This window comes from Larimichthys crocea, chromosome I (genome assembly GCF_000972845.2).
Source record: "Larimichthys crocea isolate SSNF chromosome I, L_crocea_2.0, whole genome shotgun sequence".
In the NCBI taxonomy this organism is placed as follows: domain Eukaryota; kingdom Metazoa; phylum Chordata; class Actinopteri; family Sciaenidae; genus Larimichthys; species Larimichthys crocea.
Window position 1 is genome coordinate 42,842,241 of NC_040011.1, and position 25,847 is coordinate 42,868,087.

Genomic DNA, 25,847 nt, shown 5'->3' on the forward strand with positions numbered 1-25,847 from the left:
CAGCAGAGGCCCGGATCAATCGGGGCCTTTCATGCCGTCACGCTGACAGACAACATGACTCTATTCTGACTCAGTCTGTGTTCAGGATTACGCCGGCGTTTCCCCACACACAGTGAAAGATAACCGTTTAATCTGGACCGTCCTTGACCCGCCTGTACCAAACACTGAGCTCATACACACACACACTGTCACACTGAGGGTGTGTGTGCTTGTGATATCACAGTGTTACAGTATGACTGATGGTAGAGGGGGAAAAAAAGGCAGAATGTGACTTTAAATGTGCATGAAAGTTGGGAATGCATATGCAAGCTACAACAGGAGGAAATCATTTAAGAACAGCTGTGGGTTTAAGATCTACCTGTGCAAGTAGATTCCTACCTGAAATACATCTTAATGAGCCACATACAGAATAAATCATAATAAGTATTAACCTCTAAACTGACCTAATGTAATGAGAAACATCTATGAGGACACTTCATCAGTTTACTGACAAAGTTTGGTCTAATTAACAACAATTAAAGTTGAAAAAAAGATCATTTCTGGAAATATTCTTTATAAATTAACCATTTGTCAGCTGGAATATCAGAGTTATGTCCTAAATAAATAAAAAAAAACTCCAAGAACTCTTAAGAAGAATTACAAAGCCACAATCGTCTCCAGCAAAGCGTGATGCAAACAGGAAAACACGCTCAGGACGCACAAACAAAAGCAAAACAAAACAAAAAGCATTGCGGGACAGTGTATCGACCGCATGCATCGATCAGCACTCAGACATCAGAAATTCCCCCCGCAGCCGCAGTCACTCATCAGCACGCACAAACAAAGCTGAAGTTTGTCAGTCACACACACACACACACACACACACACACACACAGAGTCAAAGCTCTCTCTGTATAAACACTTACTGTGCGTGCTGCAGCTCAAACGGTCTCAGAGTGAAGTCATCCCTCAGAGACTGAAGCCAAGACATCAGCGATGTTAGTGGACTAATGATTGGATTATTTGTCTCTCTCCTGCCCGGGCGTCCTCGGCTCTGCGGTGCTGCGTTCACGGCCGGCTCGGAATTCCTCGGCTCTGCGGTGCTGCGTTCACGGCCGGCTCGGAATGTGCAGGGAAATGAAGGGAAACTGTGACTTGCACATAAAAAAGACGAGTCACACTATAGTTTTCAGGCTTTCACCTGGCAGAGTTGCTATCCTGTAATAATAATAATAATAATCGCCTATAATGCCTTATTAAAGCTTCATGTTAGGATAAACTATAAATATAAATAAATAATTTAACTTTTGGGCCCCATATTTATATAGAGCATGTAGTTTAACTTCATAATGAAGTGTTAAAGGTCCAGTGTGTAGAATTTAGTGGCATCTACTAATGAAGTTAATAAAACTAAAAACCAAAGGTGACCGAGCCTTTGTGGCAGCGGCCCCCAGGCTCTGGAATAACTTGCCCTGGCACATCTGATCTGCCAGATTAATTAAGGTTTTTAAATCCTCCCTAAAAAACACACTTTTTCTTCCTGGCTTTTAACAAAGTTTAAGTATCTTAGCATTTATCTTAACCTTTTGTAATTATGGCATTATATGTATTAACCTGTACAGCGCTTTGGTCAACCTCAGTTGTTTTTAAATGTGCTTTATAAATAAAGTTTGAGTTGAGTTGAAGTTTTAAACTGCACCCAACTGTATACCCCTCGCCTCTCCCTCTTAGTTCAAGCATGAAAGAGAAATAACATGAAACTGGTAAAAAAATATATAGAGCCAGTGTGTTTGGTTTGTCGCTTCTGGGCTGCTGTAGAAACATGGTGGTATATAAAAGTCTAATTTTAAGGTAACATAAACATAACAGTTCTTATTCTCAGGTGATTTTACAATAATGAAAACATTGTTATAAATGTGCTTTTCCATTTCTGTCAATAGATAACCTTAAATGTTACACACTGGACCCTTTAATCAGCAGGTGTGTGTCTCTGAGAGGAGGCAGGGTTATGTTTAAGTTAAAATGCACCTTCACTGTTAAATGTTTAGATGAATCTTTATGTGTGCTCTCTCTCCATCCAAATGATCTTACCACAACGTTTGAACCTGGAACTTTTTGACATATTTTATGAATTTTAACCTTCAGATCTTTAACTTCTTAATGTTTGACAGACCTCTGTGCCTGGATATAATCATCATGAAACATGTTAGCTGATCACTGTAGTTATTTTTTTTAGTTGAGTAAATCTGGAAATGAAGCAAAGCTTTTCTGGACAAAGATATCTGAAAAACGAGAAGTAAAACCATCGATATAATTGTAAGAATGAGACAAATTTACCTTCTAGAGACAGATTTAATTCCCTTATACCAGATTCTAAAAGTGGTATCTGAAGAGGCATGATGGAAGTTGTAGTTTTCCTAAACAGAGTATACTAAAACCTTACTGAACTCAAAATGTTTCCCAAACTGGCACCAGATCTTCCTTGACTTGACATACTATGGGATTCGACCACTCTTTAATCTTCATGGGTGAGGATTGATCACTTAATAAAGTACGGATGATTATTTTTATTCCCTTTACAGGGTTGGATGCTGTTAATTAGTTTCCTTTTTTTCCGAGGAACACTTGAAGGCACCTTGAGCACAAAGCCGAGCACCGCCCAAAACGACTTGAGAGGAGATAAGAACTGATGTCCACTGTAAGAAATGTCCATCTGAACCAAACAAGCTCATCCTGTGTGCAGTCTGAACGTCTGCTGAAGTGAAACACACACTTTGACTTCACAGTTAAAACATCCAAACTATTAAAAAATCAGCTCCATCATGTGTTTGCTCCTCAGACTGCACAGTGTGTCACTGCAGGGCTGTTTCTACATGTAGCTGTGACCTGACCTGTGACTATCAATCCATCTAAACATGGTGTGTCAGCTCCTAAACTATGCAGGCCGCCTCAGGTTAAATACAGTTTGGTGGAAAATGATAGACTTGTGTTTACATGACCTGCAACCGCTGTAGCATCAAACATAGTATTTGCTCTCTTTTTGTAAATGGAGCCAAACCGAAAGCCCGAAAGTTTATTACCGGTATGCAAACACTGGAGTTTGTTTTTGCATTAAGACACTTTCACAGCAGGAAAAAAGTTGGACTCTTTAGGGATTAGTGCTGCCACCTAGTGTCTATTTCTTTTTAAAATGTTCCAAACAAGTGAAGATGAGAACAAGCTGATTTAAAAAAAACAACTTTAATTCAGTCAGGAACATTCACCAAAGATATAAAAAACATTAAAACACACAATAATTGCTGGTTATTCACTGGTTTGACTCAAAAATTATTACAAAACACATTATTTTTGACTCAAACATACAAATTATGCATCCAAAATACTAAACAGTATTGATAACAGGGTACAGCTGCCTCTTACTGTTGACCAAAACAACAATCAGTCAACCAAAACCCTCAAAAACATGATTGGATTTGTTCTAACGCAGCGTGGATGGAAATCTCCGAATGGGGGTAAATTGGTGCACGAGGCGCGTTACAGCCTCCCCGCCTCCTTGAACTTGCTGAGCAGTCCGTCGTTTGCCCTCAGGGGGAAGTACAGGGTCCGGGTTTCGTAGTAGCGAGGGTCGGACTGGAGGTTTTGGATGACATCCGCGAGGAGATGGGCGCGCTCCACGCCGCAGCCCGGCGCCTCGTAGCCCAGCTTGGTGAAGTGGACGTGGAGGTGGTAGTAGGACGGCTGGTAGTGCAGGTAGACTCTCAGCTTGCTGGCCGGAAGGTTGTAGCGCTGCAGGATGGCCTCCTACGTCACAATGAAACAAGTATCGTCATTGATCTCTTTGTTATGTCTTGAAATGCAAAGTACCAATGACATGATTAGTCGAAGATGCTCTTATTTTGTAACTTTACCTTTCCTTTCTGGAAGATGTTCTGCAGCAGCGGTAGATGCTCTGACGTCAGGTCTCTGAGGCTCTTGATGTCTCTCTGATGTACGATGGCGATGAGGTACAAATCATCAACCTGGAAGAAGAAGATATTATGAAACTATTCTAGCTGAAAAAGCTTCTACTGTGGTCAAAGTCCGCATTTTCTCACCTGTTTCTGGTCCCATTTGAAATCCGGGAGGAGAACAAAGCCAACCTCTGGGTCGGGATCTTCATAAACAATCCTGTCAGCTTCTGCCTTCTTCTCCAGGATGTTGTACACCCACTGACATGGTGACAGATATGTTAAGTTAATCCAGAGATGATGTTTTACATCCACAAGTACGAGTCACGATGCATAAACGCTGACCTGCACGCTGAAAGTCTGCTTCTGAATGTAGGGCAGAGTGATTGACTGATAGTCCTCACCCGTCTCCTCCACCAGGGAACTCTCTTGCCGCTGGTATTTCGTTACATGCTTATCAGTAGCTGGACACACCACTGTCGTCTTGATCTCTGCAAAAACACAAAACACACAGGCTGCATCACTTTTTCCTCAAGCCGGTGCCAAAGCGGCTGCTGGATCGCCTTCAGTCAGACCGTACCATTGAGATGAGGAGGAGCATGTAGCCGATAGGTGCTGTAGATGTCGTTCTTCATCTCCAGCTTCAGCGTGGAGCCGCTGAAGAGCTCAGCCAGGGTGTCCTCTCTGATGGGCGTCTTCTCCAGGATGACCACAGCCTCCTGATCGGCGAGCTGGTGACGACATGTTCAACAGTGTGAGGACTGCAAGTGCAGATGTAAAGAAAATAGAAAATAAAACAGCACGACTTTTGTAACACATGCTGTCATATCTATTTCTTTAAAAATACATTCTTCAATTAAATGACCTCTGGTCTCATTCATCCGTTTACACAGTCCTTTATCCCCACTTCTACTTCTTTCTGTGTTTTTATTACACATTTTTACTTCTACGGTCACTTTCTATGTTTTTATATAGTTTTTGTGTAGATGTTTAGCACGGGTTAACTTCTTAACACAGATATATATATTTATTTTCTATGCAAATGTTTAAAATTTAACTCCTTTGCACATTTTTAAATTCCTCTGTACATATTTTAAATTCTACGCACATGTTTAATTTCTCCGCAAATGTTTGATTTAGCTACAAAATATTTAATTTCTCTGCACATATCTACATTTAGATCTATCGTAGGTCAATTTTAAACGTATGGATACTGTGTTATAGGTTAATTCTAATGTATGTGTATGTCTGCATGCTGCTACTAGATGCTTGAATTTCCTTGAGGATCAATAAAGTATCTATCTATCTATCTATCTATCTATCTATCTATCTATCTATCTATCTTAAAGAAAACTCCTTGAATAAGAAGGACTGGATTCAAAGTATCAAAGTTTAAGTTGGATTTATTATTCTTGTACAAGAAGGAGCTTTTAACAGTGCAACACACAAAAAGGGTTTACAGAGAAAAGGCTCCTCGAGAAGCTCTAACAGGTTTGTTCTTATACTTTTTTTCTCTATCAAGAAGCGTTACAGACTTTTATTTTGAAATATGAAACCGGAAGTCAATGCTCTCATTACTTTAAATAAATCTAACAATAAAAACATTTACCTTTAACAATAACTCACTTCACACCTGTGAACCACAGTCAGCTGGTCACCTGCTCTCAGTTCAGTAAAGTTACCTGACGTTACGTCTTTACCTTCCCGCGGATGAACATCGTTTTCTCCCGGGCTGAATCGTTGAGGACGTTGGAGGTTTTAAACCCGCACAGAACATTTTCAGACTCAGCTTCTCCTCCTTCTCCTCCTTCTCCTTCTCCTCCTCCTCCTCCTCCGTTTTCACCGTCCACTCTCGCTTTCTTCTCGGCTCTCTGAGGTAACTCGTCAGCTTCAACACCGTCACGTTTAACCGCCGGGTCCGCCATGTTTCTTGTTGCTGTTTGACTATTCCGGACAAAGATCGCCTATATTTGAAGCGATCACTCACTCTGCCGAACCGAAATGTGAGAACTACAATTTACAATTAATTTAATTTCTGCCATATGTACAGGACATACAGAGAATTTAAATTGCGTTTCCCTCTCATCCTGGTGCAAACAGCAAAATAAACATGAAATATAAAATATAGTAAAAGATGTGAAAAATATAAAATAAAAATATATACAAGCTAAAAGACATCCAAGAAAGTCTGGAAGATATAAATAGTATAAATACGGCGGCAATTTACAGTATTAACAGTGAGGTCTATCAAAAATGAAATATGTACCGGAATGTATACAGAGTAAATGAAGAAACATGAGTGTCTCTCATAATTTACCGTTTACTTTAAACCTCCCAGAGTTTATTATTGTTTAGTTTGCGTTAAAGTAGACTAATACTTTCTAATACTTTAATAAACTGGGATTTATTTTAACAAAACTCAACTTGGTGCGGAGTGAGACCTCCTCACTTTATTCACCATCAGCTGTGTAAAGCCAGACAAGATGAATCAAACGGCTTCCGTTAAAAATCTTTCAAAATAAAAGCCACACAGTTAATGTAACTGATTTATAGCGATTTATAAAAATCTGTGCACTAATAATCTAAAATTCTTTTGACTTGTTGTACAAATTAAGCCACAAGCCATATCACCAAGCAGCTTTTCGAACAGGATGATAAATGTCACATTTGAGCCTCCGTAGTTGAACCTGTTTTGTAGTTTTTACCATTTAAGTGATTAATAAAAAATGATTGACACCTCATCTTCACCGTTTCGGGGGCGGGGCGACTAGCGAATGGACCAATGAGAACATCCCACCCGGGTGACGCGTTAATCAGGAAGTTATTTAAAGCAGAGGACGGCACGCTGATTTGTTTTTGTTTGTTTGTTTGTGTTGACGTCAGGCGTGTGCACGAGGATGCGACATTAACGTTAAACTTTAACCTGAAGGTGAACCAACATGAACACCTGTGTGAGAACATGCCTGCTCCTGCTCGCACTTCACACACTGGCTGCTGCAGCGAGGAGAAAAGGTGAAGTTTGTAACGAAACACGTGAAAAAGTCTTTTTATATCAAGTTTCCACTGAAACAGACGAGCTGTCCTGTTCACTGTCAGCCTGTCTGAGCGGTAAATCTCAGTAACTAGGTTAAATGAGCGGTTAATTGGCGCCTATCAGCCTGTTTGCTTAGTTTAATTTAATTTACTTGTTACATTTATTGTTTGTTGTGTTCAGTTTGATGTCAGAGGAAGTGAAACCTGATAGTTTCTGTTCAGCTTTTATCTGTGGTGTCTGATAACCACTCATTGTCTTAGTCAGTTTTAGTTCATAAAGATAATTCTGGCTCAAACTTTCCATAGGGAACTATGTCAGAGCTTGTTATGCTTCATAGTTTTATTTAAAAACTGTAATAACTCTGTCTTTGTGCTTTTTTTTCCAGAGAGGAAAAATGTCCTTTTCATCGTGGCAGATGATCTGCGCACATCTCTGGGCTGCTACGGCGACTCTGTGGCCAAATCACCAAACCTTGACCAGCTGGCGTCCAAGAGCCAAGTTTTCTTCAACGCTTACGCTCAGGTCTGTCGTCGAATGCAGTTTAAATTTGAAGTGACTGTGACGGATGGATCATGAATAAATGTTTGAATGTCTGTTTCCCCTCCTCTCTCTCTCAGCAAGCTGTGTGCGCTCCCAGTCGTACATCCATGTTGACAAGCCGCAGACCAGACACGACCAGGCTCTATGACTTCAAATCCTACTGGAGGGTCCATTCTGGAAACTACACCACCATGCCGCAGCACTTTAAATCTGCGGGATACTTCACCATGTCTGTGGGCAAAGTGTTTCATCCAGGTAGGATTGATGACATACACTTTTAATAAAAATCTAACTCGAGGTGTGAAGCATATTGTTTTCCTGACATGGGTATGAACCGCAGATGTACTGCAAGTTAATAATGCATTTTTGAGAGGAGCCTGATCTGCACGAACTTGTTGTTTCCTTGTGAAATGTCTGACATATTTGTGTCTATCCAATTGTGCAGTAGTAACAATGGTCGCGTTGTATTTTCTTCCTTTAGGTATTGCCTCTAACCACACGGATGACTACCCCTACAGCTGGTCCATCCCTGCATACCATCCGGCTTCATTTAGATTTGAGAAAGAAAAGGTACGAACAGGAGAGAGTATCCGTTACACAAAATGTTAAGTCAGTTCTGTGTCTGACTTTATACACATAGAAAAGGCGAATGTACCTTTGAGTGTACGGCTCGGCCTCAGAGTTTTGGAGCCTGTCTCACTGGTTGTTTTTTTTTTTATCCCTGCTCACTTCCACTTGCAGAAAAAAATCAGTTTCATACTGGTTTTGGTCCTGACCTTTTATAAATATGATTATTTGTTGCTTTTTTCAGCCACAGAAAGAATATTCTAAAATAATTATTTCTTTAAAAGCAGAATAATTTTCTGTTCATCAAGGCCTGATTGTCTGTAAGAAGTCAAACGACCTTGTTCATCTTAAATCTCCCAAATATTGACTAAATATGACGAAGGGTACCTGAAAATCAGCTGATAGCTGTTCTTTTTATTGGTCATAATGACACTCCAGCAATATTATCAAGCAATTATTTTCCTATGAAGAACATAATGATGCTGAACCTGTCCGCAGCACTACTTTGGGTATTGTGCATGTTACCGTATCGCTTGTGTTCATTGCAGTCCTTTAGAAGACCTCCAGCCTAAATACAGCTTCACAAGCTCTCTTCATTTCTCCTGAATACTGAATATTATTATTATTATTATTTTTTTTTTTTTTGTGCATTTTGCCAGTGAACTGACCTGCATATCTTTGAACGGAGGAAACCGGAGGTGACTGTTACAGCCGCTGCACCACAGTGCCTCCCCAGCCTAAGTCGTTACTGTGTGTCTGGTCTAATTTGTATAGCAAGTGTAGATTAGTCGTCTCGAGGTCTGAAGGAGGAAATCACTGCCGGTTTCGCTCAGCGGGAGAGTTTTGCAGATCCTTCTTGAAAAGGATTCTCCTGCTGGGCTCCATCAGGTGTTGACATCATCCGGATCAACAGGTGTAATGGCAGCTGCGGCACCATCATTTGAATAAGTGGTGGCTGCAGCTCTGTTGGCTGAGCTCCATTAGCGGAGCCAGAGGCAGCTGAGGCCCTGTCATTTTCCTCGGCGCAGAGCAGGTAGTCGTAGGCGGTGCAGATTATAAAGTTGTGATATCGGGCCGTATAAATAAAATAGCAGGAATCTGAATTGTCATAACTGGCAGTAGCAGCAGCGCCTGACACTTCATGAGTGGGAGTTACAAAATCTTTGCCTCCTTGATGTAAGTATGTGGCTGCTGAAGGTCTGTCATAAGAGCTCCTCTAATGTCTCTGTTAATTCCTGTAAGGGAGACATCTGGAGAGCTACAGCTGTGTCTGACAAGTCTTAAAAATCTTAGGTGACAGCAGATTAGTCAAAGAACTCAAGAGTGGAGATAGCTCTGTCACTGACTGGCTGACAGAAAGCCTGACGTGTAGATATCGGCAGGACGATTTTATAATCTAACACCCTTTTGTTCCAGATGTGTAAAGGAGACGATGGTAAACTCCACGCCAACTTGCTGTGTGCCGTGAACGTGACACAGCAGCCTGGGGGAACCCTCCCCGACATGGAGAGCACAGACGAGGCAGTGAGGTTACTGAAGAGTCGGGCGGTCGACGCCGACAACGTTGACGTTCCTTTCTTCTTGGCCGTGGGCTTTCACAAACCACACATACCCTTCAGGATACCACAGGTACATGAGCTAACACCAACACCTGTAGAGACCTCCTGAACGCTGCTCGAGATAATTAAACGCAGAATGTTTTGATAATTAAAGCGATGAAGCAATATTGTGAAAAACGCTATTGATCGCAGCTGCAGGTGTCTCAGGCTTCATGCTGGTAGGTTTCACGTGGCTCAGGAGGCAAGGACATGACCGGAATACGCTTCAGTTTCAGTGTAAGAGTAAAGATTTAATTTCATAGTTTACTCACTGGAGCTGAGTTTAGAATTTTGAATACACTTTAAGCAAGTTAAAAAATGAGCGCCTACAAGCTTTCAGATCATTTTGCCTTTGAGATGTTGATCTAACTGATTTCAGTCCTCCTTAAAATGGAACGGTTCCAATACATGTTGCTGTTGTTTATCATTATATTGATTCAAGGAAAAACCTTGATGTCTAAGTATAAAAAATAAAAATAAAAATCACATCAGGGCAAGTCCCCTCCACCTTGAGTCGAGGTCCTGCATCACCCTGTTGGAGATTATTTCACAACAGTGACTGTCTGGCTGGCTCACACTGATTTTAAAAACTGCTGGGGTTCTGGGGTCAGGTCTGCGTCCATAGAGACAGTCTTTTATTCACAGCAGTGATCTGCTGCGCAAAAATAGCAAATTTAATTTGTGAACGCTGTTTTTTTTGTTTGCTCTCTGCACCAGCTTGCTGTATCTGAGCAACAGTCTTAAACCACGGAGGTAAACGGTGTCCTTAATTCATTTACACAGCTCTGTAGCGTGCAGTGGAAAAGAGCAATGCGTGGAAAATCCTTCGCCTGTCACATGATCACATGGTGGTTGTTTTTTGTTGTTGTTGCTGTGAACAGATTCAGTCTCTGAGACGCTGTCTGCTATATGCTTCACTTCATACATTTCTTTGAAGATGACCAAGTCTGACACTGACCGGATAAACTTTGACTACTACACGACTTAGAGTGTTTGTTAAATTTGACAACAGTGTGATATATTATTATATTCTTAAATATATAACATTCCTTGAAGTTTTGTATTTTTTAAATCCCATTAGCAGGACATTAAAAACCATGTGGACAAAATTGAACCATATCTTTGGTGTTCCTGTACCACATGTTTTGTTGCTTATTAGCTGACATGTGCACGGATATATCTGCGTTTAACTACTCTGTGCAGTTTAGCTCTGTTGCAGACATGTTGAACACCACAGCTCTCACGAGTATGTTGAGTGTGGAAAGTAAGTTATTGTCCAGCTGCAGTTTTGCTCGACGGTGTTGCTTTGACAAAAACAGAACCACGATTTTTAAAAGATTAAATGATAACCAGACAATGAAGGAACGATGTTAACGTGGAGGATATTGTGTTAAGCCTGTGTGATAAAGGGAACAGACATTCCCACAGAATTCAGTACCATCTCAGACGACAGCATTGATATTTTAAAAATACAATGTTTGAGGAATAATCCCAAAGTAACGCCCTTCAAAGCTCGTCTTGATGTAGGGTTTTGTGTGTAGGAAAGAGAATTTAAAAAAACAGCCTTTTAAAGCTAAACATACATACAACATGTTTGTCAAGTGATTTTAATGGTGACTGGTCTAGATATGAGAGACTCAATGTGGGGGGAGGTCAAGCCAACTCTGTCGGCATGTGATGCGCTACACATGATTTCACCCGTATCATCTAGACACGCACAAAAAAAAGAAATGCAGCTTCTGGAATGATGAAAGTCAATGAAGCTGAACACTTGGAATACTCAAAGGTCAGAGTCTAAATCCTTTTGAAAAGTCTGTTATTCGTAAAGAGAGAGAAGATTTCTGTCTAATATAAATTGGCAATCACGGACAAGCCTTTAATTTAGCTCAAGGCTAACAGATTAATGCTGGTTCATGTTGCATCTTGGTAATTGTCGGTAATAACGTTAATATCTTGGTAATGTCTTTTGGAATATTGTGATTGCCTTTACACAGACTCAAACCTTGTTTTAAACTGACAGGTATTACATAATTGAATTTAAAATGCCACAATTTCTTCTGTAGAATTGAGGAATTGGGAGAATGCAAGCAAAGAAACAATGTCTGAAGTTACAGAGAACAGATGAGGGGAAGATGACGGAGACAGATGACCATAATATAAAGCAGAAAGACAAAGAGTGCAACCAGTGAAATGAAAGTTGTAAAAAAGTCAAAGAAAACACGTTTTATATGCCGTTTAAAGATGTCACCGGTTGGTGAGAGGCTGTTCCACATCGAAAAGCTTCATCACCTTTTTGTTTTCAGCAGTGAGAAGTCAGCAGGACCTGACTGTGAAAGATTTAAGGGGCTCTGTTACGTCCGCCCTCTTCACTCTTGCAGTGTCCAGTGTGGAAATAATACGTGTTTTTAAATTCAACATTTTGTTGCTTGTATATAACAGGAGTACCTGAGTCTATATCCCATAGACCAAATGACTCTGGCCCCTGACCCCGATGTCCCAGAACTCCTCCCACCTGTGGCCTACAACCCCTGGATGGACGTGAGGAAGAGAGACGACGTCCAAAAGCTCAACATCAGCTTCCCGTACGGACCGATTCCTAAAGACTTCCAGGTACGAAGCGTCTGCTCTCTTATTTGGTCACCATGTTTTCCACTCCCTGAAAACCCGACATCATGTCTTCCAGCTGCGTATCCGTCAGCACTATTACGCCGCTGTGTCTTACATGGACGCTCAAGTTGGACGGCTGCTCAGCGCTCTTGATGAGCTGGGGCTGGCTGACAGCACTATGGTGGTGTTCACCTCAGATCACGGTTAGTAGACATGTTTGGGAAGGACTGATTTATACTGATTATACACTGACATCTTTCAAAAAGGTAGTAAAATAATTATCAGGCTCTCGGTGCACATTATTTAGGAAGTGGAATGCTTTTTAAAAAAATAAATCTTGCAGGCATGTGGCACCTTTGTTGGCCTCTCACCATTAGATGGCAGTGTTGTAACAGAATATTGTGCCATTACTTCCCTTTTATAGTTTGGCAGTACTTTGTTCTGCCTCTTGTTTTTTACAACTTTGTGACTTGGAAACTCAATTTGTTTTAATTCGGCGTAAGATGCTGAAGTGAATCCTTTCCACGACTGTTCATACTCAATCAAATCACTTTTAAAATATAAGATGACTGGAAAAAGAAGTATCTCAAATGTTAATTTAAAGATTCATAGTTTTAGTTGTATTTATTTCTGCCTCATTACTTTTTAAGCCACCGTCTGTCATCATCTCTCTCCGTCTTCCTCTTTGTTTCAGGATGGTCGTTAGGCGAACACGGCGAATGGGCGAAATATTCGAATTTTGACGTGGCAACACGCGTCCCTCTTATCTTCTACGTCCCTGGCGTCACCTCATTCAGCGATTGGTTTGGACAGTCCACCTTTCCCTTTATTGATGTCCTCACCCAATCAGAGCTCAGCTTTAAAAGTAAGGACAACAAATTACTGTTGATTGACACGTACAATCCTTTTTTTTGTATTTAAAAGCACAGGGAATAAAGGCAAGTTTGATTTAAACTATCTGTCCTAACAGCTCTTGCTGAAACATGTATCGTTAGGCCAACTTGACTTTAATGAAGTCTTTGATATACGCGGAGAGCTCCCAAAAGTATTTTGACAGGGATACACTTTGATATTTCGCCGCGTACAGTTTTTACTTCAAGTGCAAATGGTGCAATGATGATGAAATTTAAGAGCAGGGCGTCTGGTAAATTTGAACGGATATCTTGACTATTTTGCTGTCAGAGGCTATGGAAGACTTTCGCTAATTGGCTGACCCCTCTCTCTTCCAGATGGCAAAGTAATAAAAAACATGGTGGAGCTGGTGGACGTTTTCCCCACCGTCTCCTACATGGCTGGCATCCGAGCACCTGCACCTTGTCCTGATGTTTCCTTACAGGTATAATCATCGGTTAATTGAATCTAGTAGTTTTCACCTAATTAAGCTTCAAGCTATGATTATACTTAAGACTTGCATTGGGAAAGTTTCCTCTTGAATATTTCTAAGCAAGCTGGGGGCAAAAGCTTAAGGGATGTCAGCTGGTCTGAAATATAAACAACTTTAACTGGATGGATTGCCATAAAATTACAGTACAGATATTCATGGTGCCCAGAGGATGACTTTTCATGCCATACCATCAAGTTTTTGACCAAATACCTGTAAATCCAGCGACATAACCACCAACCTCAGCTGTACTTTGTGTTTTGTGTTAATTAGTAAATGTCAGAATAATAACGCACTAAACTAAACTGGTAAATATGATGAAAACTTAAAGACATTTGAATTTTAGGCAATGTTGTTAGCATTTACCTCAAAGCAGCAGCACTGGGCCTAATGTTGTGCGTGCGTTCGTGTTGCCTCTGCTTTATTTCAGGATACTTCTCACAGATAGATATCTAAAATATTACACGAGTGTCATCAAATAGCTGGCAACGTGGCTGCAGAGCTACTCTTATTTAAACGAATAGCTACGAATCAGCTCGCTTTAAAAATAAGCTTCACACCTTGTTGACAAACTGTTACAAATATGTGACACAGGAAAAATTAGGTAGTGGGTAAATATTTATGTGGTATGACGATGACTATTATTATTATTCCGAGCTAACGGTCTTCACGAGTCTGCTAACATCACTCTGTCACTGTGAGCGTGCTGGTGTTAGTGTCTAGCATTGGACTGTCACCGTCTCTAATGTGATTTATTCTCTGCTTTATTTAGTCCTCTTTGACCTTAAACTGAATAACTCTGTGCTGTGGACAAAACAAGATTCGTCTGTAACATTTCCTGCCATCTTACACACTAAACACCTCACTGATTGATTAAGAAAATGATTGATGGATTATTCGATAATGAAAATGATCATTAGTTTGCAGTCTCGGTGGAGTAACGCTTGTTTAAAGATTCAAAATGTCATTCAGTGCCTGTTACTTTGACCAAGCTCACTGAACTTCTGCCACTGACCAAGTTTAAAGCGTGTTTTCATGTCGTTTCCTGCACTCCACATTATTATGCTCCCATTTCCTACAAATAGCACCACAAGAGGAGGACTGAGACCTTTCAGGCATCTTTGAACACTTAGCGAAAATGGCACTCGTACCGACAATGCCAAACAAAATGAATCGAGAAGTAAACACTCTATAAACAGGCCCAAACATGCCCACCGTGACTGTGATCTAATTGACTCTGACATTTATTTCCTTTACCGTCCTCGCTCTGTTTTCTTGCTCTCAGGAGGAGTTGTGTACAGAAGGAGAGAATCTGGCGCACACCTTCCGGCACAAAGAAAAAAGTGTGGACGCGGAAGCCATATCTTTTACCCAGTATCCTCGACCCGCTGATACACCACAGGTACTGGAGAGATTTTAGAAAAGCCAATTTAAAAAGCTCTCAGGAGCTTAAATGTTAAATCGTGATTTTGTATTCATGAGCAGGTAGGCACACATTCTTAATAAATATGGATGGACTTTTTAAGTTTTTATTTAAAATATCAAAATTGGCAAAGCTCATTTTTGTCGCTCTTTGACCCCTCGGCATTGTATGCTTGCTTGTACCGGAGCTGCCGGCTACGAGCACAAGATCTTTGAATTAAAATATCCAGATGAGTGCGGCACCTGCTGTAGGTTAATCTCTGTACGGAAAAACAGTTTGGCAGCCTGACAGCAGCTCGTTCGTGCAGGATGAGTTGGCAGCTGTAGATATGACAGGACTGCAGTGAGGTTTTTAAGATGCCTTCTTTATAGCTTAATGTTCTTTTTAAGGTGGACTCTGACCTCCCTGATCTCAAAGACATCAAGGTCATGGGGTACTCTCTGCGCACCTGGGATTATAGATACACCCTCTGGTTGGGCTTCAACCCTAAAACATTCCAGGTCAGTGTATCACATTACATTTTCATGTTTTTCTCTGAGTGTATCAAGCTGGGATCCATCCATCTTGTCTGGCACAATATGTTGGAAAATGTCTTCCATGACAGTAACAGATTATATAAGTCTATCATCCATCTGTCTCTCCATCTAGGTGAATGTATCCGACGTTCACGCTGGAGAGTTGTACATGTTGGCAGACGACCCTGGTCAGGACAAGAACATCTACAGCGGCTTCGACCACAGTGTGATGATGAGAAAGATGGCCAGCCTGCTTCATGTGAGTTTAAGAAAAAAAACATCATCCAATCAGTTCTCCATCAATTTGTTTACTTGCTTCTTTTCTGACTCACGGTCGCCGTCCAGACTTTGAGTCTGCAGAAGAGGATGAATCTGCAGCTCCTCTACCTCACAGCAGGGATGAAGACGAGCAGAACAAAGGCGTGATGACGAAAATAAAACGCAACAGATGGACGGACGGACGGAGTCGACTACAAAGGGAAGATGGATGGACGAAGAGCTTCATCTAGAAAGGGAGAAATGCCTTGAATATTTCTTTCAATATGACGCATACTTGATTCTGTATTATGTGGTGTCGCTATAAATCTTTCAAGCTCTGTTCTTCAGGCTAATGTTCCTTGTTAAGAACTCAGTAGCAGTCGGATCTGGTTTGAACACACGAGTAAAAAGAATACGAAAGCACTGCTGCAGTTTCTTTAAGACGTTTCACCCTTTTTAAAGGAGCTCATGTTTGATTCTAGTTTGTTTTTGAGAAAGCGATGCATCCATATGTGCACAGAAACCTCTAATTGGTTTGGAAGTTGTGTTTAGCAGCAGGAAGACGGCGTCTTCGATGTCTGGCCTCTACACATCTGCCACTTATGTGTGTAAACTTGATCGTGCTTCATCACTCCAGTTCTAGCAGCAAGTCGACAGATTTCTGATTATCTACAGCGGATTCAGGGAAGTCTATTGGCTTTCTTTTGGAGAGTTATATGTAGAGATCAAAGCAGTACACTAAATATGAAGGTAGCTTTTCTAGCTTAGTTAATTTACTGACATGTTTTAACGTCTGCACAGACAGAAATATGAATATGACAAGTTGATTTCCAGGATTCCACTTGTCATTATTCGTTTTACACCCATTTGTGTACAACTCACAGCAAGAAGGTTCCTGGTTCGAAACGCGGCTGGGGCCTTTTTTGTGTGGGGTGTGCATGTCATCTCACATTTTACCAATGACAGTATAAAGAATGGACAGAGCATGAGTGACTGTTTTGAAGCTGAATATATGCAGTGCTGGCCGCCGCCTGAGGTGGGCTGAATGACCCCTGGGTTCTCGAATAAGCCATCTGTAACCTGTCAATCAAGCGGTGTTAATTATGCATAACTTCAAGCCTTAATAGAATTTGAATGGGTGAGTTTAAAAAAAAAAAAAATTCACCCCCTCACATTTGCCATGAATGGGGAAAATTAGCTATTGAGTTTTGTACCAGGCTGTAAACATGTTTATTTCTGCTGTAAGGTTGGGCATTTTAACATGGGGACTTGAATAATTTCAGTTTTTAGCACTTGCATGTTGCCTTCACTTTCCAGCATCGGAGGTTGCCGCTTACATTTTACAAGCTTTCACCTGCTCAGAAATCTTTCCGTCTGAAGGAACATTGAGGAAACTTGAAGAATTAGTCCTTTTTGATTAATAGCGACGCCAATTTCTCTGTTTGTAACAAGCCTTCTAGAGTGTACTATTGATCATCCAGTCTGCTTCAGGTTGAGTCTCTTTTTACTTTGAAGTGCGACAGCTAAAAGGGACTTGCACAGTTTTGTACTGTAGTGTTAAACAATATGACATTTCTGTTTGCGCTTGATGTCACTCGCGGCTATTTGCCGCCCTCCTTGTAAACAGTCAGCTCAGATCAATTTGTGGACCCAAAATGAATTGAGTGAAAGCCACCCGTAATAATTCAATGCAAATGAAACAGAGTGCAGCTACGTTTTACTGCTGTTCCAATGCATGGACATTTTGTGCTGTGGCAATTTAGAAAAAAAAGCAATTACAGCTTGAATTTCAAGTCCAACAATGAATCGAAGCCAGCGCGGCCAACAATAAAAGCTGACAGACCAAATCTCCTCATGTTAATGGGATGCAGATGAATCATGTAATCACTGCGGCTCCATCGTATGTTAAGATGAAGCTGACCTCTGTTTACTTTTTTTTGTTCTCTAACCTAACATCTGGAACTATGAACGTGAGTAATATAACTGTCCATACAGATACTTTCAACGGAAAGATGAGTTTATCCTTGAGTTGGGTTGCATCAGAGAAGCATCGGGAAGCCTGAGATTCCAGATTTCTGAAGGGAGAATAAAAAATAAATGCAGCAGAAATAATTCAAATCTTAAGCCCGGCAAGGACACACTGTTAATATATTTATGTCTGTTTCGATTGCTTTGTTTTAAAAAAAAGAAAGAAAGTTGCAAAAGTTGACTCTGTGCTTTTTTTTTAGTCACTTGTCATCACAACTTCCTCCTGTGTGTCCTGCAGAAACACTCTCTCTTCTCTACACATAGACACCACACCAGCTTGTAACTTATTTTGTGCTCACCCACAGCGGACGTGTAAAGCTGCAGAGTAGTGAAGGAGCTCCTCGGGGACCTCTCCAGTCTATTCTGTGGTTTTTGTATCGTTTCTGTCCTCTGGAGCGGAGAATGCATGCAATGCTTTTTGCTCTTTTTGGTGCTGAAAGAATTTGGACCGAACTGAACATTTCCTAATTTGCTCATGATTCCACAGAGTCACTCTGTCCGGGCAACACAAATGGTTAAAAGCCTTGTAATTGCGTTTTGAAAAATATAGTATGAATTCAGTCTCATGCCTTTTTGGGTTTTTTACCATTTTCAATTTCTGGGCAATCATGCAGAACCTTGTGTTGAACTCGGCTTGAAGTGAAGTCTGTATGCTACAAATGGAAAGGCAAAATTTTTTTTTCCCAAAGACCGAGGAAGCACTTGACATCTCTCCCCTGCCAATTCCACCTCTTCCAATCATTTCTTCTCTTTTCACTCCATTTACCTCCTCCTCCTCCTCCTCGCCCTTTAAACTCATCACCATTCATGTTTGCCTCATGTATTGCACTTCTATGTTTCTTCATGATCTATTTGTAACTGTGTCTTTATAATGTATGTTGGCAAAGCTTAAACATACTTTATCATCTGTCTGGTTTTGTTCTGTTTGCACAAAAAGGACACATTTACATTCTTGTCTTCAGTTTAATGTTATCCTGCTAATATTCAGATCATAAGACCACGCTGTGAAAATACTTAAAATCTCACCAAAGTAAAAGATGTAAATAAAAATATACTTAAAATATCAACAGTAAAAACTACAATCTTTACTACTGCACTGTATTTCTGCAGAATTCTGCTCTGTCAGTGTTTTACTTTTATATCTTTTATATTTTTGGCTTAATGTTGCAGTGTGTGTTTATTTTTTCTGCTGTAGATGTTTAAGATTGAGCTCCTTTGCCTCATAGTCTATAGCATCATATGATGTAGCTTTACTGTCCTGTGATGTGTCATCTTAGAAGTCAACTTTTCAATAGCTCAATTTTTTTATTTATTTTTTTTAGCTTTGTGACAATGCATATTTCAGATAATCCAGTATTTTAATGTTTTATTCAACCTAGTTCAAGTGTCTCAACCCATAAACTTAAATACACTAAATTCATGGTTTTCACTGGAGAGGGAAAAATTGTAATCTGAAAAGTAACTAAAGCTGTCAGACAAATGTAGTGGAGTAAAGAGCACAATATTTGCCCATGAGATGTAGTGGAGTGTGGAGTGAAGTATAAAATTGCATAAAATGGAAATACCTAAGTATAAATTCAAGGTCTGTGTACTTTTACTCAAGTAGCTAACAGACTATTATACAGAGAATATGCAGAAAATCTTTTCTTTCAGCACCTGAATGAAATGTCTGAATGTCTAGCCACCAGAGAGCTGCTTGCTTTGTCCGTCCGATGTCTGGTGTTGGTTTGCTTTATAGTCGTGTTTAGAGATGGAGGTCTGAGTCAGTGCAGCTGTAACCGCTCTCCTACACTCTGGCTGTATTCATGTCAGCCCTTATTTCTGCCTCAGTGGTTTTATCAGATCAATATTTATCATCACAAGCAGTGATCTCTGACCGTGATCAAATTGATCTAATGGCGATTATGTTACTGTTTACCTGCTGTCTGTTCCTCCGCTGCTTTCTCTCTCTGTGTCTCACTCTCATCATCCACCGTTATGTTTCATACACTAGTAACTACATTACTGCACTGGGCCCGTATTCTGGCAGGTCACACCGCCTTTCTGTTAACGCTGGCGACATACACAATTACATTATAGAGAGGGAGAGTATGTGTGTAGAACGCTTAGCTCAGCTGCATCATGACTAGGGTTTATCTCAAGGGGTGTGTGTGTGTGCGTGTGCACGTGTTTGTGTTTATTGTGCTTGTGTACTCGCCTCCCAAGCACTCAAGGAGGAGTATTTTCTCAGATGAGCTGTTTTTCACCAGAAATGCCTCTACAATGGCCAAATTAATTTTGTAGACTCAGCTGTCTCCTGCTTTTGAGGCTTCTAAGCTGCTTACAGTATTTCATCATTACAGTTTTACATTGTGGAGACGTTGTAGAAAAGTTACAGCGTGCCACAGCCGGTGGTTTCACATGAAATTTTACAGTTTCTTTCCCACGATGATAGACTGAGACACAACCACGGCCTGCATTTGAAGACTTCTGGAACATTAATGGCCGTCGAAAAACCTGTAGCACGTTGTTGGCTGTGTGGCTGGCAATGTAAAGGTTTGAAGTGGACACAAAGTAGCTAGTGCATTAGTCCACGAGATGAGATCTCTGACAGAATAGATGTCAGGATATTAAAGTTGAAAACAGATATTATCTTTTAACAGGATTTTATTTTTATGCTATAAAGTATAGGGTATATTTCAGCTTTAAATGATGTATATTGGTTTATAGATCAGTAATCAATAGCAACTTACAAATATCAGTGCTGCATATGTGGATAATGGAGGGAGGAGGACACGAGGGACACGACCCGTGCCGTAATAACAATAATTATGCTTTCACTGCATGTAGGTGTACCAGCAAGCCATTTCAAGTAATAGCTGGACACTGACACCAGAGCACCCCAAAATATTGTTATTAGTTTCACCCGTGATTGACAAGTCAACATGTGCACAGTGAGAGAGGCCCATGTCAGCAGCTGTATTTAACACTATCTGTTAATTAAATTTGCTCCTGCAGCGTTTCTTTCTAAGCCATGTGTTGTACTTGGAGTGACGGATCTGCCAACGTCAATAGAGACTGGTAGACTTTAGGAGGAGGCCGTAAAAATGCAAAAACTTTGTGACAAGAGAAATAAAGGGGAAAAGGATTTGTGCTGTTATTTATCTAAAAAAATATACAGTACAATAAAATAATAAGCTGATTATTTATAGGAGTAGTTCACCAATTTATCATTGCACTACACCAACGGACGGATGTTATCGTCATCATTCATCTCACGATGGATTTTTCTTCTTCTTCCGCCTCCCAGCTAATCTAAAAATCTGCAAAGACGTGGATTATCGGTGGACCTGAGGCGGGCTGGATGACGCCTGGCTGCTCAAACAAGCCACCTGTAATAGCACCACCTGTCAATCAAAGCAGCCACACTGTTAATTATTCATAACTTTAAGCCTTAATATAATTTGAACAGGTGAGTTCTATATTAATTCACCCTCAGTACAGTTGTCATGAACGGGGAAATTAGCTATAGAGAGCAAAACTGTTTTTGTACCAGGCTGTGAACATGTTTATTTCTGCTGTGAAGTCATTTGAACATGGGGACTTATGGAGACTGACTCACTTCTGTAGCCAGCCTCAAGTGGACGTTAGAGGAACTGCAGTTTTTGGCACTTCTGCACTGGCTTTATTTCACAGACACGGAGGTTGCCGCTTGATGCAAACATGTTCATGAACATACTCTTCTCTCCAATAACTGATTGATTTTTGTCCATTTGGGAGCATTGGAAACAAACAACAACACTGACATATCATCACATTTTAAGTTATTAAAGTACTTTTACATCTTGGTTACAGAGTAACATCTTCATTTGCAGTCATGGGCAATCATCCACCTTTAAAACTCTTAGTGTCCTCCTCTCGGATGCTCCTATGGTAGATAAAACATCAAGTGCCCTCTGGGGTAAGTAGAGAAAACGCAATGCGGTGCCATATAAGCTGCTAAACATGCTAGAAAAGCTTTGCAATTGCTTAACCATAAATGCCTCTTGGCTTTCTGTGTGCTGGTGCCCTTTTATTTTATAATTTTCTTTTTAACTGTGTCTGTCTCTTGTAGCTGAATAAAACAATACGAGAGCAGCGAGAGTGAACCACAACGGTAAAGTTTCAGCTGGACAGCTAAAGCCATAAAGCTCGGTAAAAGCTGAAAGAAGCTGCTGATTCAGGTGATAATTCTCTGTAGGGTTCATCACAAGCGACCCCTTTCGCACTGCGTTCACGTCATTTGATACACTGTTATTACGAGGATATTGATCACAGCCACTTTAATACTAAAAGCCTCCATTTAAGGGCCCTGCACACACAGGATACACACCCATATATGTGCTTTTCTCAGGATTGTGTGTGCACATTCAAGGCTTGATTGACATTTCTCCTGCTGTTAGGGCAGCACACCTTTCAATTACCATTCATATGCAGAGTTTGGTGACCTCCCATAATTCCCAGCATGGCCTTAACCTTAGCAGTGGTCTATTCAACCTTAATAATTATGCACCTGAGTGCGCAGACATTCTTTATATTCTTACTGCCCACAAAAAGCAAGACGTCATCACCTTTTATTAACAGCATGTTGTGTCTTTTAGTCCTTTGCAGTAAGCCACAGTATTTATGTCTTCAAACATGCCGGCGTTAGACGTCTGTATCTCCAGAGCAAGTGAAGGATGGAGGAAGCAGGCAGTTAGAAGTCAGACAGGATGTGATATGTTGGCTGCCAATGTGAAACCAGTTTAATCAGGAGTCATTCAATTAGAGCTGACGAGCTCTTCCCTCATTAGCGCCGCCGGGGTTGTGAACCGCGGAGCTGAATAGGAAAGCCCCGTGTTTTAACAATCACTTCTGCGGTGGTTAGCACTGTCGCCTCACAGCAAGAAGGTTCTGGGTTCGAACTTGGAGCCTTCCTGTGTATGACATGCAGATTAAGTTAATCAGTGACTCTGAATTGCCTTTAGGTGTGATGGCAGCGTGGATGGATCTGTCTCTACATGTCGGCCTTGTGATTGACCTGTCCAGGGTGGTACAAGCTAATGGATAATGGACATTTTAAACATGTGGCAAAGCAAGAGTGGCAATTTAATCTATTACAATTGCCACTGCACGACGCAAGAGAGGGAATTAATTTTCTGATTGGGCTGATTTTATTGATATTGGACTCTTTGGTGGTTGCTGGTGAGAGGTTCTGAAAATTGAGTTAAATGCATTTTTTTAATGAAATTTCTATTGTAGTAAAAAAAAAACAGGTTACAGTTTGGAGAGTGAGATGAGCATTTTAAATAAAGCTCTCGGCTTTTGTGCATACGGCATCACAGGAAGGTAAAAATTCTGTTTTTTATTTTTTTATTTTGTTGTCTCCAGATGCAAGTCCCAACATTTCATTTTTGATTTTAAAGTTCCATTTATAGTTTTTCCCATTTTCCAATCACTTTGATTTTAGAGTTTTGTAACAAGGCTGCAAAAAAACTGGAGCATAAAAATGAGCATTTTCACATCTATCATTTACCAAGTCAACAGGAAACCACTCCAGTGGTCTTGGCCACAGCTCGGTCTGGGTTACTGTGGCACTCCAGAATGGATCCAAATGACACCAGAATGTCTTTGTCTTATTTGTTTACATCTAAAGTTCTGGTCTGAAAACCACATGTGCTTAATTTTGACCCCCTTTTATATCAGGACTTGATCTGGTCGTGTGAAGAGTGAGTCTCCACACTCTGAGGTCCACAAGTTTTGTAGACATGTAGGTCAACACTGACACATTTTTAGACGAATAATCAATCAAAAAGAAAATGTTTGTTTCTATTCACAATCTCACCAACAGCAATCTCTGTGGTCATTGATTTGTTTCTGTTCCTCCTTCATTTATTTGAAGAGCCTGGAGCTGCTGTCATCGTCAGGAAATCATTTGTTCAAACTGGACAGTTTTATGTTCTGCTTTGTGTAACCCTTAAATCCCTTTAGCTCTTAAAATTTAAGGCCTTTCCACATTACAAGAAGATAAAATTTATGTTGTAAGGACAAATATTTCTCATCCTTACTACATACAACTTTTAACTTTTAACTTTTGACCTTGGTTGCGGTGCGTCCCCGGTGGCCTTTATACTGTCCTATCACAAACAAAAAACAGAAAAGAAACAAATTACCTGAGCAGATCACACAAACACCTAAACCAGGTCACATCAGCAAAAACCGGTTTCCAAGTTTGGGATTAAACTTTATTTGTGGTTGTGATGGTTGGCTTGGAACCCAACCCAGCTCACACTGGGCACTACTAGACATGAAGAATGAGAAAACGAGCAGAATTATTTTTCGTCTGCCGTAATATTCACCATTTGCTTGTGATTGTCAGTAGCTAGGTTGTAAAACTAAAAGAGAAAATCTCCTCTCATTAGTATTTGCTACACTTCCAAAGATCTGAAGTCGACTCCAGAGCTCTGCATTTGATTTGAATACATTTAAAATCAACTCTCTGCTTCTCAATCAGATCATTTTATTCAGATTATCTTTAAGATTACATCATGGGAACTGATAATGAAAAGCTCCTGCTCACATGGGGGAACTCGCACTTCAGTCTACATGTAAAGTAAGTAAGTTCAAACACTTATGCCACATTAGCTTTGTTTCTGTCCAGCTGTCTGAACACTGTTTGGAAATTAAGTGCAAATCCAGTGTTTTAACTGAGCTGTTGAGTGGACTTTATTTTATAAAGCACCTTTAAAACCAGGGTTTACTAAGTGCCAAACAAGTAACAATCGAGAGTATTTGTGGTAAATTGGTTAAAAACTTTGATTTCTAAAAGCTTAGAATAAAAAGAATAAGGGGTATGAGTATATATATAAGATGGAGGCTTTAAAAAGAAAAGCTGACATTAAAAAGGCAGAAATGGCATTGAGGCTAAAAGGATAAAAAGATGATAAAAAGACGACATCACAAAAAGTCTAGTCTGTGAAAATGAGTTTCAAGAAGTGATTTAAAAGAGCTCACTGAATCAGCGAGTCTTATCTCCTCGGGCAGGTCGTTCCAAAATCGAGGGTCCCTGGTTATGAGCTAGTTATGAGCCTCGACCTTGGAAGAGCCAGAAGTGACCTGCCTGAGGATCTAGGGCTGCAACTCGTACAGGGTTAACATGCTGGTAATTTAGTTAGGGGCCAGACTCTGATGGGCTTTAAAAGTGATCAGTAAACTCTTAAAATCAATCCTAAAACACTCAATGAGCTAGTGAAGGGAAATCAGGGTAATGTGTGTCCTCTGTTAATACAAGCGGTAACCTCCGTGATTGTGAAAAATGAAGCCAAAATACCAAAAACTGCAGTTCCTCAAATGTCCACTTGAGACTGGCTACAGAAGTAAGTCAGTCTCCATAAGTCCCCATGTTCAAATGTCCAACTTCACAGCAGAAATAAACATGTTTACAGCCTGGTACAAAAAAACAGTTTTGGTCTCTATAGCTAATTTCCCCGTTCATGACAACTGTACTGAGGGTGAATTTATATACAACTCACCTGTTCAGATTATATCAAGGCTTAAAGTTATGCAGAATTAAGAGCACGCACACTTTGATTGACACCTGGGTGCTGTTACAGGTGGCTTGTTTAGGCACCCAGGTGTCATTCAGCCCGCCTCATGTCCACCAATAATCCACGTCTTTGCAGATTTTTAGAGCCACCACACACTCCGAGCTTCAAAAACCTGTTGGTGACATCACGGGAGCGACGTCCATTTGTTATACTGTCTATGGTTAAAAGCGGTTACACACCTCGCTGCTGCGCTCTGAACTACTTGGATGCATGAGAGTGATTTATTGTTGATGCTGGAGAGAAGTGGATTGCAATAGTCCAGTAGGTCACATTATTGATACGGTGGAGTCATCTATAGTTGTGCATATTCATGGCTTTAACTTTCAGATCTGCTCAGGTCAGATTTCCCATTGGGGCTAATGGACA

General features: G+C 40.6%; 3 protein-coding genes across 4 annotated transcripts in view; 1 reads left to right on the forward strand and 2 right to left on the reverse strand.

Annotated features, from left to right (window-relative positions):
- The window catches only part of zgc:66433 (probable serine/threonine-protein kinase kinX), a 42,916-nt gene extending 41,860 nt beyond the window's left edge, over positions 1–1,056 (reverse strand). Inside the window, exon 1 of one of the 2 annotated variants that reach the window (XM_010747441.3) lies at positions 906–1,056. In XM_010747441.3, the coding sequence (XP_010745743.3) occupies positions 906–970 (65 nt within the window). In that variant the 5' untranslated portion in view covers positions 971–1,056. The remainder of the gene's footprint in view (positions 1–905) is intronic. The other variant, XM_027278965.1, reaches the window with a different exon arrangement.
- A 2,144-nt stretch (positions 1,057–3,200) lies between these two features.
- Positions 3,201–5,887, reverse strand: dcps (decapping enzyme, scavenger). Its single transcript, XM_010747461.3, has 6 exons — positions 5,627–5,887; positions 4,507–4,657; positions 4,272–4,417; positions 4,074–4,187; positions 3,888–3,998; positions 3,201–3,780 (listed from the first exon to the last, which is right to left on the reverse strand). The coding sequence occupies exons 1-6, from the start codon at positions 5,849–5,851 to the stop codon at positions 3,514–3,516; spliced, it is 1,014 nt and encodes a 337-aa protein (XP_010745763.3). The 5' UTR covers positions 5,852–5,887; the 3' UTR covers positions 3,201–3,513.
- An 883-nt stretch (positions 5,888–6,770) lies between these two features.
- On the forward strand, positions 6,771–18,784 carry ids (iduronate 2-sulfatase). The gene is made up of 13 exons (XM_019255930.2): positions 6,771–6,938; positions 7,346–7,482; positions 7,578–7,755; positions 7,982–8,070; positions 9,484–9,696; positions 12,105–12,275; positions 12,349–12,475; positions 12,967–13,137; positions 13,502–13,608; positions 14,939–15,055; positions 15,466–15,576; positions 15,725–15,850; positions 15,937–18,784. Exons 1-13 carry the CDS (start codon positions 6,866–6,868, stop codon positions 16,015–16,017), a joined length of 1,701 nt encoding a protein of 566 aa, XP_019111475.2. The 5' UTR covers positions 6,771–6,865; the 3' UTR covers positions 16,018–18,784.
- The last annotated feature ends 7,063 nt before the right edge of the window (positions 18,785–25,847 follow it).

What these genes read in the sequence shown, in the direction of transcription:
- dcps (XM_010747461.3), bottom strand. Translation starts at nt 5,851, where the DNA reads ATGGCGGACCCGGCGGTTAAACGTGACGGTGTTGAAGCTGACGAGTTA. An exon ending in AGCAGACTTTCAGCGTGCAG is followed by an intron (nt 4,188 to 4,271) that starts GTCAGCGTTTAT and finishes TCACCATGTCAG; the next exon opens with TGGGTGTACAACATCCTGGA. An exon ending in TCAAATGGGACCAGAAACAG is followed by an intron (nt 3,999 to 4,073) that starts GTGAGAAAATGC and finishes TTCTTCTTCCAG; the next exon opens with GTTGATGATTTGTACCTCAT.
- ids (XM_019255930.2), top strand. Translation starts at nt 6,866, where the DNA reads ATGAACACCTGTGTGAGAACATGCCTGCTCCTGCTCGCACTTCACACA. An exon ending in TTAGATTTGAGAAAGAAAAG is followed by an intron (nt 8,071 to 9,483) that starts GTACGAACAGGA and finishes CTTTTGTTCCAG; the next exon opens with ATGTGTAAAGGAGACGATGG. An exon ending in GGTGTTCACCTCAGATCACG is followed by an intron (nt 12,476 to 12,966) that starts GTTAGTAGACAT and finishes TCTTTGTTTCAG; the next exon opens with GATGGTCGTTAGGCGAACAC.